This window comes from Panthera pardus, unplaced genomic scaffold (assembly GCF_024362965.1).
Source record: "Panthera pardus isolate Hobbes unplaced genomic scaffold, ASM2436296v1 HiC_scaffold_2, whole genome shotgun sequence".
NCBI classification, from domain to species: Eukaryota; Metazoa; Chordata; class Mammalia; order Carnivora; family Felidae; genus Panthera; species Panthera pardus.
The window spans coordinates 103,147,391-103,167,147 of record NW_026526765.1 but is presented as its reverse complement, the minus strand read 5'-3'; the positions used below and the strand labels follow the sequence as shown (position 1 = coordinate 103,167,147).

At 39.6% G+C, this 19,757-nt stretch overlaps 1 protein-coding gene across 1 annotated transcript in view; it reads left to right on the top strand.

Moving 5' to 3' along the window:
• The first annotated feature begins 6,035 nt into the window (after positions 1-6,035).
• SLC30A5 (solute carrier family 30 member 5) overlaps positions 6,036-19,757 on the top strand; it is a 35,019-nt gene continuing 21,297 nt past the window's right edge. Inside the window, exons 1-4 of the mRNA XM_019463114.2 lie at positions 6,036-6,142; positions 15,479-15,601; positions 16,764-16,830; positions 18,667-18,752. Coding sequence (XP_019318659.1) covers positions 6,060-6,142; positions 15,479-15,601; positions 16,764-16,830; positions 18,667-18,752 — 359 coding nt within the window. The 5' untranslated portion in view covers positions 6,036-6,059. The remainder of the gene's footprint in view (positions 6,143-15,478; positions 15,602-16,763; positions 16,831-18,666; positions 18,753-19,757) is intronic.

The window sequence follows — 19,757 nt, the reverse complement described above, 5'->3', positions numbered from 1 at the left end:
CTGAGAATTCCAACCCCAGTCTGCTTCCTACCCTGGTCAGGACAGATATGGAATTACTGAACATTGTCTTACTTTGCTTTTCTGACATCAAATAGAGGATAAAAATATGTTTGGCATCAGATAAAGTCCTTGTGTGAGTTTGGGGAAGCTTTCTCCACTAAGGTGCAACATATTAGGAGTTGATTTTTAGAAGCATGGTACTGTTTCTTGGTCTAAAGTAAAAAGCACTTAACAAAATCTATGTGCAGCTTATTGTTAGTCAGGGTTTGGTACCATATCAGCCGTACCATTCAGTGTTCTTAATTGCAAACCACCACCTCCAGTCTGACTAGTTCATGCAGGAATGTATCAAGGGATATTGGGTAATTCACGGAACCTTTGTAGGACCAGAGAGCCAGGCTCTGCCACTGGGCAACCAGAAGCAAGGTCCAACTACACCAGGGGGGGTCACTTGGCCAACAACACCACGGTCACTGCCGCTTGGCACCAGTGACCCCTAGGAATGGACACCAGAAGTTCTGCCATTGATGCTTTCAAAGTACTAAATGCCTCCTCCAGAGAAGAAAAAAAGTGTCCCCACTTGCTGCTTTCTCAGCTGAAGTTAAGTCACACTTGAATATGTCTGACTGATGAGACCCAGGTCATATACCAGAACCCTCGCTTCAAGGAAGTCTAGGCTATGAGTTTTCTGGTTTCAGCATTGGGACGGTAGAACACAGCACGTGGAAAATGACCAAAATATGTGTAATCTTATAGCGGATACTGTCAGTAAGGCCTTTGCCTATATGCCTTTGGATCCCTTTCCCATTATTACACATGCAAGGAGCACTCCTAACAACCAATACCATCCTCTCATTGTCAGAGAACTCTCAAAATATCCCAATTCCCTTGCATTATGGTCTGAATGTTTGTATTTCCCCAAGATTCCTATGTTGAAATGCTAACCCCCAAGGTGATGATATTAAGAATTGGGTCTTAGGGACGCCTGGGTGGCGCAGTCGGTTAAGCGTCCGACTTCAGCCAGGTCACGATCTCGCGGTCCGTGAGTTCGAGCCCCGCGTCAGGCTCTGGGCTGATGGCTCGGAGCCTGGAGCCTGTTTCCGATTCTGTGTCTCCCTCTCTCTCTGCCCCTCCCCCATTCATGCTCTGTCTCTCTCTGTCCCAAAAATAAATAAAAAACGTTGAAAAAAAAAATTTAAAAAAAAAAAAAGAATTGGGTCTTAGGGAGGTTATTAGGTTATTACCTTCTGCCCTCATGATTCAGATTAGTGCCTTTATTTAAAAAAAAAAAAAAACACATAGATGGGACATCTGGGTGGCTGTCAGTTGAGCATCCGACTTTGGCTCAGGTCATATCTCATGGTTCATGGGTTCAAGCCCCACATTGGGCTCTCTGCTATCAATATGGAGCCCATATCAGATCCTCTGTCCCCCCATCTCTCTGTACCTCCCCCACTCACGCTCTCTCTCAAAAATAAAAAAATAAACATTAAAACAAACAAATACATAAAAAACACACAGAGAGCTAGCTCACCTCTCCCACCATGTGAGGACACAGCAAAAAGGTGACACCAGGAAGTGGATCTTCACTAGATACTAACACTGCCACTGCCAGCATCTTGATCTGGGATTTCTCAGCCTCCAAACCTAGGAGAAATAAATGGGTGTGGTTTATAAACCACCCAGTTTATGGTACTTTTGTTATAGCAGCCCAAACGCACTAAGACAGCTCACCTCCATCAGGACCCTCTGAGGTGTGATCTTCACGGTATCCAAGCTCCCCAGTGGGACTTTTCCTGATATCACATCCTTACTTGTCTTTCTTTCCTGTTCTCCTTCCCACTCTCCTGCTTTTCCTGAAGATATTTACTAGTAAGTCACTTTTATTCAAATTCTTACCTCAGAGTTTGCTTCTGGGAAATGCAACAAGTACCTGAAAGTGGACCTAGAATATGGTAAGCACTCAACAAAATTCATTGGAAGGAAGGAAGCTGGTGCTAAGTTGCCCCTTATGACAACGTCCACCATATTCTTTAATCAAGATTCCCACAAGTGGTTTATGAAACAGGCGCTCCCCATATGGTTCTCTTACTACATTGGAGTCAGTTGTCACTCATGCAATCAGGAAGAAAGGAGTAAAACAGCTGACACTGAAGGGCACTTTGCCATTCTAGGGGGTAGTCTTGCCTTACTAGTTATATAATAACTGACAATTTACTTAACCCTTTTTGAGTTTAACTCTGCAGCATAAAATAATGCCAACCTTGAAAGGATCTCAAAATTAAATGAGGGGTATCTGGGCAGCTCAGTCGGTTAAGCCTCTGATTCTTGTTTTCTGCTCAGGTCATGATCTCATAGTTTGTGAGTTTGAGCCCCACATTGGGGTCTGCACTGACAGTGTAGAGCCTGCTTGGGATTCTCTCTCTCTCTCTCTCTCTCTCTCTCTCTCTGCTCCTCCCCTGCCCATGCTGGCACTCTCTCTCTCTCTCTCTCTCTCCCTCTCTCAAAAATAAATAAATAAATAAACTTTAAAAATATTAATAAATAAAAACTAAATAAGAGATTACCTGGTTCTTAGAAGAGCCACTCCAAAAATTTAGTTCCCTTTCTTGCTCCTTCCAGATGATGGGAAGTGAAAGTGAAAGAAAATGTTTCAGCTCCATATTTGTCACTGTGTGCAAATGAGTCAAATGTAGATTAAAAAATAAAAGCTGGGAGGGAGAAGTCTCAGCCCTCCCAGGCTAGCATGAGTTGGCTGTGCCAAAAAGGAGATGACCTACATGATCATGAGATGGGTTACACACAAGAAGACTGAGAAAATAAGGCAATATATTGAGGATAATGGGAGCCATGTTTCTCATTCTCAGGGAAGAGAGGTAGAAATACAAGGGGAAAGTCTAGAATGAAACATCTACAGTTAGATTGTAATTGGAGGTATCAGTGTGAATTCCTGACTGATTCAAGTTTGTAATGGAGGCCCTTAAGAGTAATGGAAAGAGCGCCTGGGTGGCTCAGTTGGTTAAGCGTCTGACTGCAGCTCAGATCATGATCTCACAGTTCATGAATTCAAGCCCTGCATCAGGCTCTCTGCTGTCTGCACATAGCCTGCTTTGGACCCTCTGTCCCCTCTCTCTCTGCCCCTCCTGTGCTCTCTCTCTCTCCTCTCTCAAAAACAAACAGACATTAAAAAAAATTTTTTTTAAGAGTAACAGAAAGCCACTGAAAGACTGCAGGGTGAAATGCAGTGGGGTAGGCAGTTCATTATAAGATTTGCATTAGGAAAATATTACCATACTATGACAAAATGTGGAAAACAGATTGGATAACGTAAAAGACTGAACTTGCAAAATAAGTAAGGGGTTACTGTGGTGTCTGGGTGGCTCAGTTGGTTAAGCTTTGGCCTTCAGCTCAGGTGAGCTTGAGTCCCACGTCGTCAGGCTCTGCACTGACAGTTCAGAGCCTGGAGCCTGCCTTGGATTCGGATTTCTGTGTCTCCCTCTCTCTCTGCCCCTCTCTTGCTCGCTCTCTCAAAAATAAATATTTTTTTTACTTAAAAAAAATTGGAATGGGTTACTAATGTGGCTGAAACAAAAGTTAATGGTAGCCTAGACTTGATGGTGGTAATAGAAATGGAAAAATTTAGATTGATTCAAGAAATATTGAGAAGGTAAAAAAATGACATGAATTGGTGATGGATTCAATATAGATCACAAGGAAGGGGAGGTGTTCAAGATGATAGCTAAGTTGTTGGTTTGCTAAGCTAAATAAATGATGCCATTCAATGAGGTAGAAAACATTAGAAGAGAATCAGGTTTATGGGAAAGATCACATACTGGCTTTGAAACATAAAGAACTTGAGCTTCCTTTGAGACAACCATTGTGGAGTTCACAAAATCAACAAAAAGGAATGTTTCAAGAAAAGAGTTCATCTATGTCGACAGCTTTAGAGGGGTGAGGTAATATATGGCTCAAAAATATCCATGAGAGAGCTATTTCAGGGTACTGATGGATGGAGAAGCCAGGTTGAAATGGATTGAGAAGTGACCAAAGGGAAATAGCATAGAGGCACTTGTCCTTCCACTACAACTTCCACAGTTGTAGGAAATGTCCTTAAATCGGCCTAAAAGAAAAGTGCCATAATTCTAACCAAATCAGAAATATCAAGTGAATTCAAGCTCACACGTGTCATGTTACCTCGTTTTCTGGGCTCCAAAAGAATGGAACTTGCTCTAGAAAAACAATAGTTACTTGTTAACACTACCACTCTAATTGGAAAATAAAAATTCTACAAAAATTGCTACAGAAAAGTCACTTGGAGTCACTTTAGCTTTTTTTTTAATGAATTTCTTTTTTTTTTTTTAGTGTTTATTAGTTATTTTTGAGAGAGAGAGAGAGAGAGAGAGAGAGAGCGAGCACCTATCTGCAGGAGGGGCAGAGAAAGAGGGAGACAAAGGATCTGATTTGGGCTCTATGCTGACAGCAGAAGCCCAATGCAGGGCTCAACTCAAGAACCATGAGATCATGACCTAAACCAAAGTCAGATGCTTAACCAACTGGACCACCCAGGCACCCCTGGAGTCACTTTAGCTTTTAAAGTCATGCATTCCACGGAGCGGCGAAGTGGTTCAGTAGGTTAACTGTCCAACCTCAGCTCAGGTGATGATCTTGCGGTTCTTGAGTTCAAAGCCCACATGGGGCTCTGTGCTGACAGCTCCGATCCTGGAGCCTGCTTCAGATTCTATATCTCCCTCTCTCTGTCCCTCTCCCGCTGGCACTGTGTGTGCAATCTCTCTCAAAAACAAACATTGAAAAAAAATTTTTTTAAGTCATGCATTCTTGTGTGTTTTATACATGGGATGTGTCATCCCACAGTGCTTTCCTCCCATATCTAAAATCTTATCCAAGTTTCAGGTCAAGTTCTATCAGTGAGTCTTTTCTAGGTATAATCATATCACACCTTATTTGGGAAACCTTAGCATTTGTGCCTTTAACCTTTACTGTGGTGAACCAGGCCTTGCTCGCAAACTGCTAAATATTTCCACAATAGATTATGAAGCCAGAGCAGGCACAGACAGTGATTTCTCAATCTTTTATAGGTTTTTAAGACTCTTTATCTATATTCAAATTAAGTACAGTATTGTAAACCGCTCCAAACTCCATTCCATCTCCCAACCCAGTCCACAAATTTCCCTATGAGTAATAATAACAGTTAACATTCACTGATTACTGTGTACCTTTCAAAATGTTCTAGACATTTTCACATAACATATAATCTTCCCAACAACCCTATGACATACATATTTCTATCCCTATTTTACAAATAAGAAAATTGAGGTACAGAAAGGCCAAGTGACCAATTATTAAGTGGCAGAGTTACAATTGAAACTGGCAGACCTCACGTTCCTAAATTTTTAGCAACAGAAAAAAAAAAAAAAAACCCTAATAAGGCCTGGTCCTCTCTACCCAAGATTTACTGATGTACCAGGATTAAGTCTAGCATAGTCTAGCAGCCAAATTTTAAAAGATACTGTATTGTATTTGATCACACATTGTCCATTTTCTATGCCTTCTTCCGCGGTGCTACAAGAATCGGCTGTATTCCTGACGGCACAGAGGTGGCGCTGCAGGGACAGGTAAGCGCGACGGCAGCGTCAATACGAAGAGCTGATCCCGAGAAACGATCCGATCCCGTCACCCGTGTAGGCGGTGCCTAAGGAAGGGCGAGAGAAAGCGAGCGTTCTGTTATGCGCAGGCGCAGGGCTGGGCACTCCCCCGGGAGTGAGGGCTGCTGGGCCCGATGACGTGGCCTGGCAACGTCCGCTCCGGTGCGCCTCGGGGGAGCCCGGCGCCGCCGGAACTGCCCGCGGCCTAGTCCCGACGCGCGTGTGCTAGTGAGCAGGAGCCGGGGACGGCGGCAGCGGTGGCGGCCTGGCCTGTGGGGACCCGAGGGGGCCGCTATCATGGGGGAGTGACGCGCCTGCGCCCGCTGTTCCGCGGCAGCGGCGAGACATGAGGAAACCCCGCGGCGGGGGCAGCGGCGGCGGCTCCTGAGCCCCGGGATGGAGGAGAAATACGGCGGGGACGTGCTAGCCAGCCCCAGCGGCGGCGGTGGCCTCGGGCCGGTGGACGTGCCCAGCGCTCGGTAGGTGTGACCCACCCAGCTCGCGCCTCCGGAGCGGCTCTCCCACTCGCGGACCCGGACGGCAGCTGCCCCCCGGGCGCGCGGTCACCGGCGTCCCTCCTGTCCCATTGACAGCCCGGTGCGCCCTCAGCTCAGCTCGCGCGCGCCGGGAGCCGTCCGTCCTCTCCCTCTGCCTCGGGTGCCTGTGACTTTCATTGGCTCCCCCGTTGCCCGCTGCAGAATGAACGCTCTAAAACCCAGGGCCGTTCTGCTGGAGTTTTTGGTCTGTTCAAGGCAGACCGTTAACCTTCGCTCTGCCCGCCGGCCCGTGCACGGGAGACGTTTCTCTGGTCCGTGACAAACATTTCTGTTGGCTCTTTCTCCCTGCAACAGTAGTTTAGTGACTACTTAACCTTTCTGGCGTCTCCCTGCGTAAGTTAGGGGAAGGTGTCACCATCTTCAGGCGAAGAAACCAAAGTACAAACGGATGAACTTCGATATTCAGGTTAACCCCGTACATCAAAAATGCAGCCCGGCATCTAGTTTTCTTTATCTTTCTGATTTTATTTTTTTATTATTAAATGAGAAATGTGTGCTCATGGTAAATACCAAAAAAAAAAAAAAAAAAAAAAAAAAAAACCACCTCAAACACTACAAAAATTTCTAGAATGAAAAGCGGAAATACCACTTTACCAGCGCCCCCCCCCCATGTTCCCACTAACCTCCACAGGTAAGTACAGTAACCACTTGCGAGTGTCTCCTTCATGATTTGTCTTAAGTTCTGAAGTAGTGTCAAAGATGCATAGAATTCAGCCCAACGGTTTTGTTGGAATTGGTATTTAGTGTCTTCATTTTTAATGAGGTTCTGTTTTTTCCTTACTCCTTTTGAGATTTAAAGATTGTTTTGATAAATCCTTTGAAACGGTAGAAATAGCGTTGCTAACACACCCTTTTTTACTGAAAAGAAAAGAACACATAAAATGCTGGAACAGAACTTTAATCAATTGCATTTTTGTAGTATAAGTTTAATTGTCTAATCTCTTGTAAATAACAGCATCGCATATTATTGACCGAACCATGATAGGGAAATGCAATAGGCGATTCTGGTCTGGATTTTCGTAGTAGAGGGAAAAAATTGCTGTAAAGAACAGTAATAGGTCTGTTGACAAAATTAGACCATGGGTGATGAAGTAGCATAAAAATGTTAAATTTTCTGAAGTTGAAAACTTTCCTGATTTTGTAAGAAAATATCCATGTTCTTAGGAAATCCAAATTTAGGGGTAAAAAATGTGTTGTAAGTAACTTATTCTTAAGTGGTTGAGGAAAAAAACGCCTGTATTTAAAGAGAGAGAGAGAGAGAATGCAAATGGGACAATTAACAATGAGGGAATCCAGGTAAAGGGTATATGATTCTTGCCACTTTTCTGTAAACTAGAAATTATTTTTATTAAATAGTTTCAAGCTATTATTTATTCAGGAGATTACTATCTTAAGTAGATGTAGTAAACAGTCTTTTGCTTAGCAGAACTGCTCTTGTAGTTCATTAGAAAAATTCAACTCAGGAGTGATTGCATTTTTAATAGATTCCCAGTTGCAAGAATTTTCCTTTGTCTAGACTGATAATCCAATACTAGTTATAATCTGCAGCAGAAACTAGTTCACAAATCCTTTACTTGTGGGTATTTTTATGCCCAAATTCACAATTTAAAACAATTGTTTAAAATCTTTCTTTTCGGCTTCTGTAAGTACTCTTTGCAGGAAACAGGGTGATGGTCAACATTGTTGGACACCTGTGTCCGATGTGCTTTGAGTATAGCATCTAATTTAATCCTTAATACAGTGCTACAGACTACATAATAGTATCCTTGTTTCACAGATCAAGAAACTGATATAATAGAAAAAAGTTTATTGTCAGAAGTTAACAGAAAGAATAACTGAACTAGGAATCAGTTATCCTAAACCCCATGCCTTACATGTACTGATTTTGTTTTTTGTTTACTGGAGAACCATGAGCTGCTGCGCTGGGCAAAGCCCAAGAAGCACATTTAGACCCAAACCCAAATTTCAGTAATTCCAGGTTTAGAGAACCAGAGATTTTTGTAATCCTATATATAAAAGACCAGTGATATGTTTGATGGAACTAGTTAATGGCCAATCATGATTTATAACTTGAGTAGGTCAAGTATGTCTCCCAGAGTTGCCCAGAAAGTAGCTCAAAGACCACTGCCCCTGTTGAAGAGCCTCCCTCTCCTCACCCCCACATCTTTCCTTAGTAAATAAAGCTGTTTCAGTGTTTCCCTGCACAATATGAACTACAGTACCTACTTATTAGTATAAGGTTATTTTGCCTTAGCTGGTGTTTCATCTGTAGGCCTACAGGAAAACTTCACTGAGACTTTAAAAATCAGAGTCCAGGGCAGCTGGGTGGCTTAGTCGGTTGAGCATCCAAGTCTTGATTTCTGTTCAGGTCACGATCTTACAGTTCATGGGTTCAAGCCCCACATCGCACTCTGTGCTGACAGTGCAGAGCCTGCTCTCTCTCCTCTCTCTGCTCCTCCCCCGTGCTTGCACATGTGTTCTCTCTTTCTCTATCTCAAAGAAATGCTCTCAAAATAAAATCAGAGAGTCCAACTTTTAACTAAATGTTAAAATAATTTTCCTAGTTTAATAATAGTACCAAAAATCTTCAACATGTTACACAGAAAGTCACATAGCAATATCAAAATATGTGTACAATTGTAAATATGTCAATATATAATATATGCATGTGTCTATGAAGAAGTGCAAAGGAAATGGCTTGGAAGGATGACCAGTTGGTCACCTATGAGGAGGAAGTTAGGAACCATTTTACCTAAAATTTTAATAACAAGCAGCTTCTCAGGAATTACTTTATAGTCTCTGTAGTTTAAAAATTAAAAAGGGAATAAAGAAAATTAGTGTCATCATAATAGAGGGACACCTGGGTAGCTCAGTTGGTTAAGCATCTGACTCTTGATTTTGTCCCAGGTCTTTATCTGTCTCTCTGTTGTGAGATCCAGCCCTGTGCTTGAACCTGCTTAAGGTTCTCTCCTTCCCGCCCCCCCCCCCCTTCTGCCTCTCCCCCCCTCAAAAAAATTAATTTTTTTAAAAAAGATTATAATATGGGGCACCTGGGTGACTCAGTCGGTTACGAGTACAACTTAGGCTCAGGTCATGATCTAGCAGTCTGTGAGTTCTGCCCCTCTTCTGGTAGCACGCTCTCTCTCTCAAAAATACATAAACATTAAAAAATATAAAATAAAAAAGTAAAAAATCATAATAGTAGTAAGTTATCAAGAACTATTTTACTTAAATTAATGTTCCTTCTGACTAAATCTTGTGTTTGAAGTACCAAACTTATTTATTTTAAAGTTTTATTAATACTTTAAACAAAAGTAACTTAGAGGCTTCTGGGTGGCTCAGTCGGTTGAGCTTTGGCTCACGTCATGGTCTCATGGTTTATGAGTTTATGAGTTTGAACCTACCCAGGTGCCCCTCTATTATGATACTAATTTTCTTTATTCCTTTTTTAATTTTTAAACTACAGAGATTATAAAAGTAATTCCTGCATTAGGGTCCTCTTTCCTCCTCTGTCTCTGCCCTTCCCCCACTCACACTTTCTCTCTCTCTCTCTCTCTCTCTCTCTCTAAAAAATAAAAACATTTAGAAAAATAATAAAAATAACTTAGAGGGGCACCTGGGTGGCTCAGTCGGTTGGGCAGCCGACTTCGGCTCAGGTCATGATCTCGCGGTCCGTGAGTTCGAGCCCCGCGTCAGGCTCTGTGCTGACAGCTCAGAGCCTGGAGCCTGTTTCAGATTCTGTGTCTCCCTCTCTCTGCCCCTCCCCGTTCATGCTCTGTCTCTCTCTGTCTCAAAAATAAATAAACGTTAAAAAAAAAAAAATTTTTTTAAAAACTTAGAAATAATTTCTCCTATTGCCCCATCTTGGCAGAACAATTTTATTAAAGATAACTTGCCTTTTCCTTAATAACTTCTGGTCATTATGATCTAGTTAATTGAGCTTAAATACATTTATTCGAAGGCTTAATCCTAGTATTAGTATTTTCCAAATGGTGCTGTCTGCTTTGAAATACCCTTTCCCTTTTCTTCCATTATAATTCCTACTTAGTCTTTAATACACAGTTACACATCTCAAACTCTGAAGACAGACCTTTGCTTCCAAAGTTAGGGTTAGTTGCTTCTACATCTATTTTAAAAGTCCCATTACTTATTTGGGTCACATAAATACTTGTTTGCTTGCCTCACTTTCTTAGGCCTCAGATTCCTTGAGAGCATTGTCTCTATTAAGAGTCACAGATAGCACCTAGAAATATATTTAGTTGTAAGTAACCAAACTAAGAGCTTTAAACAAAGAGGGATATATTCTTCTCACATAAAAGAAACCAGAGATTGCAGGTATTTGTTCAGAACCTCAGTGATACCATCTAGGACCCAGATTCTTTGCCTCTGCTTTCTGCCATCCTAAGTGTATCAGCTTTCATATTCAGGCTTGTTAGAAGATGGATAACACTTTTTAGATAATGTTAACATTCTGATAACATTTTTTAGATAAAGCTCCTCCCTTGAAGGCAGAAAGAAGACAGAAGCATTTCCAGCTGGATCTTGCCCTTTTATCAGGGAGAGGGAAGGCTATACTTGAAGCCACCCTGTCAGTCTTCCCTTAGATCTCATTGGCCACATATGGCATCTGACATATAGTACGTGTGCAAACAAAATTTGAAGAAAGGCTAACTAGCCCCATGGAGAATGTACAGGTCTCTTTGCTGACATTGAGAATTCCCACACTGGTGATTTTTAATGTATGTCTGTCTGGTTTTCCTGGTCTTTGTTTTTCCTCTCCCTATCTTGACATTGTTGTTCTTTGTGTCCTTGCTTCTATCCTACTGCCTTATTATTACACCTAATTAAGAGTTTAAGGAGTAAAGCCCTTGAGATTTCTAGTGTCCCTCTCTACTTGATTTCATTCTTTTCTTTCATTCTGAGTCCATGCCTGGGTTGCTGATAGTTCAGATTGCCACAAGCTTGGACTACCTCTTAAGGTACTCTATTTTTGCACTCTATATGTTACTGTATGAGATGGTACTGTAACGCATAAGTGTAGTTGTAGAGTTCACATTCTTTCATTTGGTGAACATTTGCTGACCACCTATAATGACGGTCCCTGTGTTATGAACTAATAAACAGTGGATTTCTAGCCCAACTTTTATTTTCATTGGTTAATTTTGAATTGCTACCCTAACCAGAATATTTACTTAGCATTCATATAGTTAATATGTTCACTGTACTAAAGTCTATATGACTGTTTTTCTCCAGCTTAAATGGGCCAAAATATAAATTAATCTAGGTTTTAATGTGCATTTTGTCTTTCATATTTAAAGATGATTTGGGGGCTCCTGGGTGGCTCAGTTGGCTAAGCGTCTGACTTGGGTTCAGGTCATGATCTTGCAGTCCGTGAGGGGTCCAAGCCCCACATCACCCTCTTCACTAACTTTGCAAAAGCTGCTTGGGATTTTTGGTCTTCCTCTCTCTCTCTCTCTCTGCCCCTTCCCTGCTCGAATGCTCACTCTCTCTCAAAATAAATAAATAAGGGGCCCCTGGGTGGCTCAGTCGGTTAAGCGTCCAATTTCGGCTCAGGTCATGATCTCACAGTTTGTGAGTTCAAGCTCCATGTCACGCTCTGTGCTGACAGCTCAGAGCCTGGCGCCTGCTTGGATTCTGTCTCCCTCTCTGTCTGCCCCTCCCCCACTCAAACTCTGTCTTTCTCTCTCTAAAAAATAATTTAAAAAAAATTTTTTAATAAAGGTGACTTTACTATTCGTGTAGGCCACTACAAATGTATAATTTAAAGATGATTTTACTGTTTGTGTGAGCCATTATAAATGTGTAATAATTACAATGTGTAATAAATTATTATGAATGTGTAATGTGTAATTGAGATGGGAACCCTCAAAGCCTTTGAATGAACTTTGATTTTGTGTGTGACTTATTAAAAAGAGCATACTTGGGCACCTGGCCAGCTCAGTCAGTAGAGCATGTGACTGTTGATCTCCGGATCGTGAGTTCAAGCCTCATGTTGGGCATGGAGCCTACTTAAAAAAAAAGGGGTACCTGGGTGGCTCAGTCAGTTAAGTAACAGACTGTTGATTTCGGCTCAGGTCATGATTTCATGGTTCATGGGATTGAGCCCCCTGTTGGTCTCTCAGCTGATATCATGAAGCCTGCTGGGAATTCTCTTTCTCCCTCTCTCTCTGCCCCTCCCTCACTTGTGCGCTCTCTCATTCAAAATAAATTTTTAAAAAATTAAATAAATAAAGCGAGCATACTTAAGGGACAGGGGCTTGACCCTAGCTAACTTTGTGGGCTTTAATTTCCCAATCTGTGACAGGAGAGGAATTAAACTAGAGAATTTCTAAGGTATTAGTGTTCAGTTTTTCTAGCACATGTACATTTACTTTCATACTTGTACAATTGCTAGACATTTGGTAGATTTCTTTTGTTTTACTGTGTGTTTTTAGCCAGTCTACAGACAGTCCAAAAACAAAATACACTTGGGGTGCCTGGGTGTCTCAGTCAGTTGAGCTTCCGACTCTTGATTTCGGCTCAGGTCATGATCCCAAGGTCGTGGGGTCGAGCCCCACCTGGGGCTCCACACTCCGAGTGGAGCCTGAGTAAGATTTTCCCTCCCTTCCTGTCTCTCTCTCTCTCTCTCTCTCTCTCTCTCTTTCTCTCTCCTGTCCCTCTCCTCTGCTTGTGTGCATGTGCTCTCTCATGCTCTCGCTCTTTCTCTCTCTCTCTCTCTCTCTCTCTCTCATAAATAAATAAATAAAATAAATAAATAAATCACTTTATTTTAAAGGTGTAAGTTTACATTTTTCACAAATGTGTAAACCTATGTAACTTCCAGCATGATCAAGCTATAGGACATTTTTTATTATCCCAGAAAATCTGATTTATCTTTTTTTTTTAATGTTTATTTTTGAGAGAGACAGAAACACAGCATGAGTGGGGGCGGATCAGAGAGAGGGGACACAGAATCTGAAGCAGGCTGCAGGCTGTGAGCTGTCAGCACAGAGTCTTATGTGGGGCTCAAACTCACAAACTGTGAGATCATGACCTGAGCAGAAGTCAGACGCTGAACCAACTAAGCTACCCATCGCCCCCTGATTGATCTTTTAAACAGAAATTTTAAGAAAGTTTATACTGATCAACAAATGGGTTAAATGGGAACTTCTTTAGAATGCTTTAGGATGTGATTTACATGATTCGACAGTAACATTTTTATTAGCTTTTGGGAGATTAATTTTCACATAGTTAAAATCCCCAGTTTGCACTATAAAAGGCCCCCCAGATTATGTTCATGATAAGAAAAACCACTTTGCTTCAAATCTTTTTTTCTTTTTTTAAATTTAGTATGATACTATCTGGACTAAAACAGAAAAGGAGCCATCTTGGCTGGTGAAGATGCTGAGATTCATTCTTTCAAGGACTAAAATTTTTTTAATAATTGCATCAAAATCTTCCTAAAGTCTATATTTTCATGCCTTCTTAATCAGATTACTGTTTGTTTAGTGTAGTTTAGCTCTTTCATGTTAATTCACTGCCATGGCACTTGATTATTCACATTCATCAAGTTTTATACTGTCCTATATACATTGATATCCCCATTGATGTCAGATTATTTTAACTCTGAGTGACTTAGGTTTCTTTTAAAATTCTGTTTGCTTTTTGAATTTTTTCTCCCATTGGTAGAGACTTCTCATCTCTGCCAGTGTGCTGGCCTTGGACATCCCTTATACCTACTTTTTAATGTACTAACACCTGTTTGATGTAAACTTAAAAAGTGGTCTCCTGAGTATTACTTACACAAGATCTCCTATTAGGGTGAAGGAAAAAATATTAAATTTCTCAACTTTTTATTTCTTTTTTATTTCTAATTTGTGTATGTTTTATAATGTTCATTATTACAGTATTCACGGTTCAGTATTACACGGTTACAATGGACACACAGATAATGGGTTTCATGCAAAGAATAATGGTTTTATTCTAAGAAAACTACTAGGCCAGAAAACTGAAGTAATTTCTTCCCTAATTTTAGTTTCTTTTTCAAGAGCTCCTTTTTTCTTCCTTTTTATGGCAGCCTAATTTTTTCATGCGTGCAATATTCTTTCTTATATCTCAGAATATTATTTATTATTCTTTGTTGTTTTCTGCTATTACCTGTAATATCTTTATCTGTTAAATTTGTTGTTTCTGTTTGGCCTTTCATAAGCTTATCTTAAACGATTGATTATCTATGTTTGCTATTCATATTTGAGTGAGGGCTAAAAAGCTAATTAGAATGAATACCTGTGTGAGGTGTAACCCTAGTGGATCCCTAGAAGGGTTCTGCTGGGAGATTGCAGCCCAGCCGTTAGGATATTGGAGGTAGAAGAGGAAAGGGAGGTGGGGTGGTGTTAAGAAACTTCCTTTAATTTCCATGGTTTTATTCTAGCACTTCATGCCTCCTCTCTTTGCCTTTTGTCTAGACATCTCCAGAAGCTAAGCCTCATCTGTCCTGTCATGATTGAGGAGAGGTAGTTGCCTGGCTCTGCTGGGTGAGAATGTGGGGATCTAACTACTTGGAAGACTTCTTGATGCTTCTCTTTTTAACTCCCCAGGCCTTTCTCAGGTGCTTCAGATTCCTGAGCCTTTACAAGACTCTGTAGGGCAGGTTGTTTGACTTTTCAACCATGACTTTCACTGCAGCCACATAGCAAAGCAGAGGAGGGGTAAATCTAAGGCATTTACCATTCCTCTGTTTCTTCCTACAGCGTGCTCTTCTAGTTTCATTGCAGGTAGACTTTGGTGTCTGTTCTTCAACAGACTATACACACACATACACACATATACATAGACACACAGTCTATACATTGAAAAGAATCTGGGGGCACCTGAGCAGCTCAGTTCGTTAAGAGACCATCTCTTGATTTCTGCACAGGTCAGGATCTCATGGTTCATGGGGTCGATCCCTGAGTCAGGCTCCACACTGAGAGCCCAGAGCCCGATTGGAATTCTCTCCCTCTTTCTCTGCCCCTCCCTCCTCCCTCTATCAAAATAAATAAATAAACATTAAAAAGAACACAATCTGCAAGTATATATACCAAAATGTTAATAGTAGTTATGTAGATGGTGAGTTGTTTGGGCTTTTGTTTGATGTTTTTAATGAATATCTGAGGTTTTTCTAATGATCCCAATACTTGTATAATAAGAAAAGAACAGATGACAGAGTTCCTTGTGATTTTAATGATACTGAAACTTGTTTCTGTTTTTATTTTTCAGATTAACAAAATATATTGTGTTACTATGTTTGACTAAATTTTTGAAGGCTGTGGGACTTTTTGAATCATACGATCTCCTAAAAGCAGTTCACATTGTTCAGTTCATTTTTATATTAAAACTTGGGTGAGTGTGTGTGATTCCTTTTTCCTTATGTTTTATTTATTTGAAACTCCTGTTTTAACTGAGTATCTTTAAGAAATTTTAGATAGAATATATTGTGCTATTTATCCCTCCTCACTAATGTATGATAATTTAATAAAAAAATAGAATACCTAAGGTTAGAGGTACAAAGAGAATTTTTTAAATGATTATTGTACTGTAATAGCTTGCCAAAACTAGACTTATACTGTACTTTGCATTAATGAAGTTTTTGTAGATTTCTTTTAATGTCCAGCTTAATAGAAGATTGCTAAGTTCTCATATCTGTTTCAGCGTTGAGTCTGTTGCAGGATCTCTTTTATCAGTTAACCTCTGAAGAGCTCCACTGTATACCCCTGAGAGCATAAAAGTGAAAAGAGCAGATAATTTATTAGAATTTTTGTAAAAATAGTTTTGATGCTACAGTTTCCCTAAAAGAGTCTCCAGACCATACCATTGGTGTAGTTCAGCCTTCCAGCAGGTAGAATGTTACCTGAGACTTGTCTTGGCACAGATGTTCCTTATTTTCTAAGTTAATCTGTGCTGGGTTTTGTTCATTATATGTTCCCTTCACACTACAGGGTCCTCATATAATATAAATTTACATTATTCTGCATATTGCAAGAAATTCTCTGTAAATAAAGTTTCTCTAGATCTTGAGATTGATAGCGACTACTTTCTGTTAATAACAGTCTATTAAAGACTCCTGGGAGTTAATTTTAGCAATTATGGAAAGTGATTCTTTACTAGGAAATTTTAAGCAGTTGTATGCATTTTTATATAATCATTTTGGGAATGTGAAACCTAAAGACATACAATAAGTACTTTCTTCATTTCTTTTATTTCAAGATTTGTTATTAAATTTTGGAGAAGATAGATTTTTTTTTTTTATATTTCCCAGTATGAAAAAACATTGAGACTCCTTTTCTTTTGTGGCTTGTGAATTGGTTCTGAAGATAATTACAAAATAAGCATTCCCCAAAATGTTGCAGTGGAAGCTTTATTTGAATAAATATTGTTCTCCAGTATAATTTTTTAGAGGGTAACATACCTTTCAAGTTCTAGTGTATTTGTTTAAGATAAATATCTTAACATTACACTTGTATATAAGACAAATATTAATATATTAATGTTTCAATATCCACAGAACTGCATTTTTTATGGTTTTGTTTCAAAAGCCATTTTCTTCTGGGAAAAGTATTACCAAACACCAGGTGAGTTTTTTGCACAATTCTTTTTTCCTAGCAGCTTCCTAGTTAGTGGGCCAAGAGACAGTGCCCTTTCTTTGAGCATGGTTACTTAAAAAATGACTTAAGTACACAGCAGATTATTTCCAGAGTTAACTTGGTCTTGATTTGTCTTTCAGTATTGAGGCTTTAAGAGTAAACTAAAGTGTTAAGATTACAGAATGTTTAAACATGCAGAAGAGGGTAGTACCTGGCTGGCTCAGTCTGTAGAATTACTTAAAAATAAAATCTTTTTTTTTTTTTTTTCAGTATATGAAATTTATTGTCAAATTGGTTTCCATACAACACCCAGTGCTCATCCCAACAGGTGCCCTCCTTAATACCCGTCACCCACCCTCCCCTCCCTCCCACCCCCCATCAACCCTCAGTTTGTTCTCAGTTTTTAAGAGTCTCTTATGCTTTGGCTCTCTCCCACTCTAACCTCTTTTTTTTTTTCCTTCCCCTCCCCCATGGGTTTCTGTTAAGTTTCTCAGGATCCACATAAGAGTGTAAAGATATGGTATCTGTCTTTCTCTGTGTGACTTATTTCACTTAGCATCACTCTCTCCAGTTCCATCCACGTTGCTACAAAGAGCCATATTTCGTTCTTTCTCATTGCCACATAGTACTCCATTGTGTATATAAACCACAATTTCTTTATCCATTCATCAGTTGATGGACATTTAGGCTCTTTCCATAATTTGGCTATTGTTGAGAGTGCTGCTATAAACATTGGGGTACAAGTGTCCCTATGCATCAGTACTCCTGTATCCCTTGGGTAAATTCCTAGCAGTGCTATTGCTGGGTCATAGGGTAAAAAAAAATATGAAGAAGAAAGTAGAAAAACATTAAGGTATACAGTACTTGTTTTGTAATGTAGTATCCTTATTCTGAAAGATTTATGAATGAGACATGGAGACATACCCAAGAGCCTAGTACAAGTGTCATGAGGAGGCAGATAAAGCATAGGGGTTAAGAATGAGGCTTCTGGAGGCAGACAGATGCATATTCTGTCTGTCCTTACAAACTTTTACTTTGAAGTTAATTAATTTCTCCGTTAATATTTTCACCAATGAAATGGAGTTAATAATACCATTGTAATGAAGCTGTGAGGAATAAATGAATTAATGCATATAAAGTTCTTGAAGTAGTGCCTGGGATATAGTGACTATGCAGTAAGTATTAGCTGTTACTCTCATCTTCATTATTATTTTCTATAGACCCCTGAAGTTCAGGATACATAGCAGAAATGTCCTGCATTTTGCATAGTCACCTCATATTATCACCTCTTTGGACAGTAGAGGTATATCCTACTACGTGTTTGCTGTATGCCACAACTTAGAAACTTGTACGGCAATTTTTTATTAAAATGACAAACGTAGGTACCTCTCTTTTAGAGACCATGCGTGTTTTAAAAATGGGATTAATATTTTAAACCCCATCATAACTTTTTTTCTCTTTTCAAGTAATTAAAGCTCTGAATATCTCTAGAAAAGAATTTAAAGATTAAAACAATACATGTTCCTAGCAAACTAGTGAGAAACTAATGAAAAAAAAAAACATTTATACTCTATAGAAAAAGATCTCAAAATCTAACAACAGGTAAGAATATAGAAAATGGAAAACAGACTACTGTCTTACAAATCTAGATTTAGTCAAAGGATCTTAACATTTTCTATTTAATTTCAAGATATGTAATTATTTAGCCTTTAAAATATTTAAGTGTTACCATTATTTTCTTTCCCTATGTGTTTTGTTTAAGACTTTGAGATAATAGCAAAACATACATGAGTAAAATTTTTAACTTTTTGTTTCCATTTATAGTGGATCAAAATATTTAAGCATGCAGTTGCTGGGTGTATCATTTCACTCTTGTGGTTTTTTGGCCTGACTCTTTGTGGACCACTAAGGTAAAAGTTCATATTTTGAATGTTTGTTTGTGTTTCTTAATTTTGAATATTAGTTTTCTTCCATTATATATAATATCAAATGCTTATGTTATGTGCAAATGCTTCTATCGCTTGTATAGCATTGGATACAACTCAACATATAGAGTGGGGGAGAGAGGGAGGGAAGGAGAGAACCTGTTGAATTTGTGGTCTAGCTTTTGGTGAACACCATTAATGTATTGTTCATGATCTGTCATGATATTTTAATAGTTAAGAATCTAGTTTCAGGGGCGCCTGGGTGGCTTAGTTAGGCGTCTGACTGGCTCAGTTCATGCTCTCACGGCTTGTCAGTTTGAGCTCTGTGTCAGGCTCTGTGCCGACAGCTCAGAGGAGCCTGCTTCAGATTCTGTGTCTCCCTCTCTCTGTCCCTCCCCTGCTTGCACTCTGTCTCTCAGAAATAAATAAACATTAAAAATTTTTTTAAATCCAGTTTCAGAAAATTTTTAGCATAGGTGGCTTTTCATCATACCTTGGTGATCCCTTTTAGCAACTGATTTTAGAAACTAAAAGGTCTGAAGTGGTAAATAAAATCAACCAGTAGAAGAGCAAAATCTTTATTTAAACACTTTTTTCTTCACTACTCTGAAATACTCTTACCAACAGAAAATTCTTAAAAAATATGGTCGTAAACAAATGTTTTGACAACAGTGTGTCAATCATCAGATTAAAGATGAGTTAACTCTCATATTCCCCTAGATCTATATAGAGCAATCTTTTTATGTAATGGACCAATTCCCCGGGGGTGGGGGGTGGTGCTTAAGGACCACTTAATAGGAATTGTAATATGTACAACTGTGCATAAACATTTTTAATGCTTCTCTGTAGCTAAAGGGTTTTACTCATTGATTGAAAGTATAAGAAAAAGTACCTGGCCATTGTTGGGAGGAGGGGGGTATGATGATGAGAGGTAAGGAATAAAATTAAGGATATTTTAAAGAATCTCACTCAGAATAATGGGGTAGACAT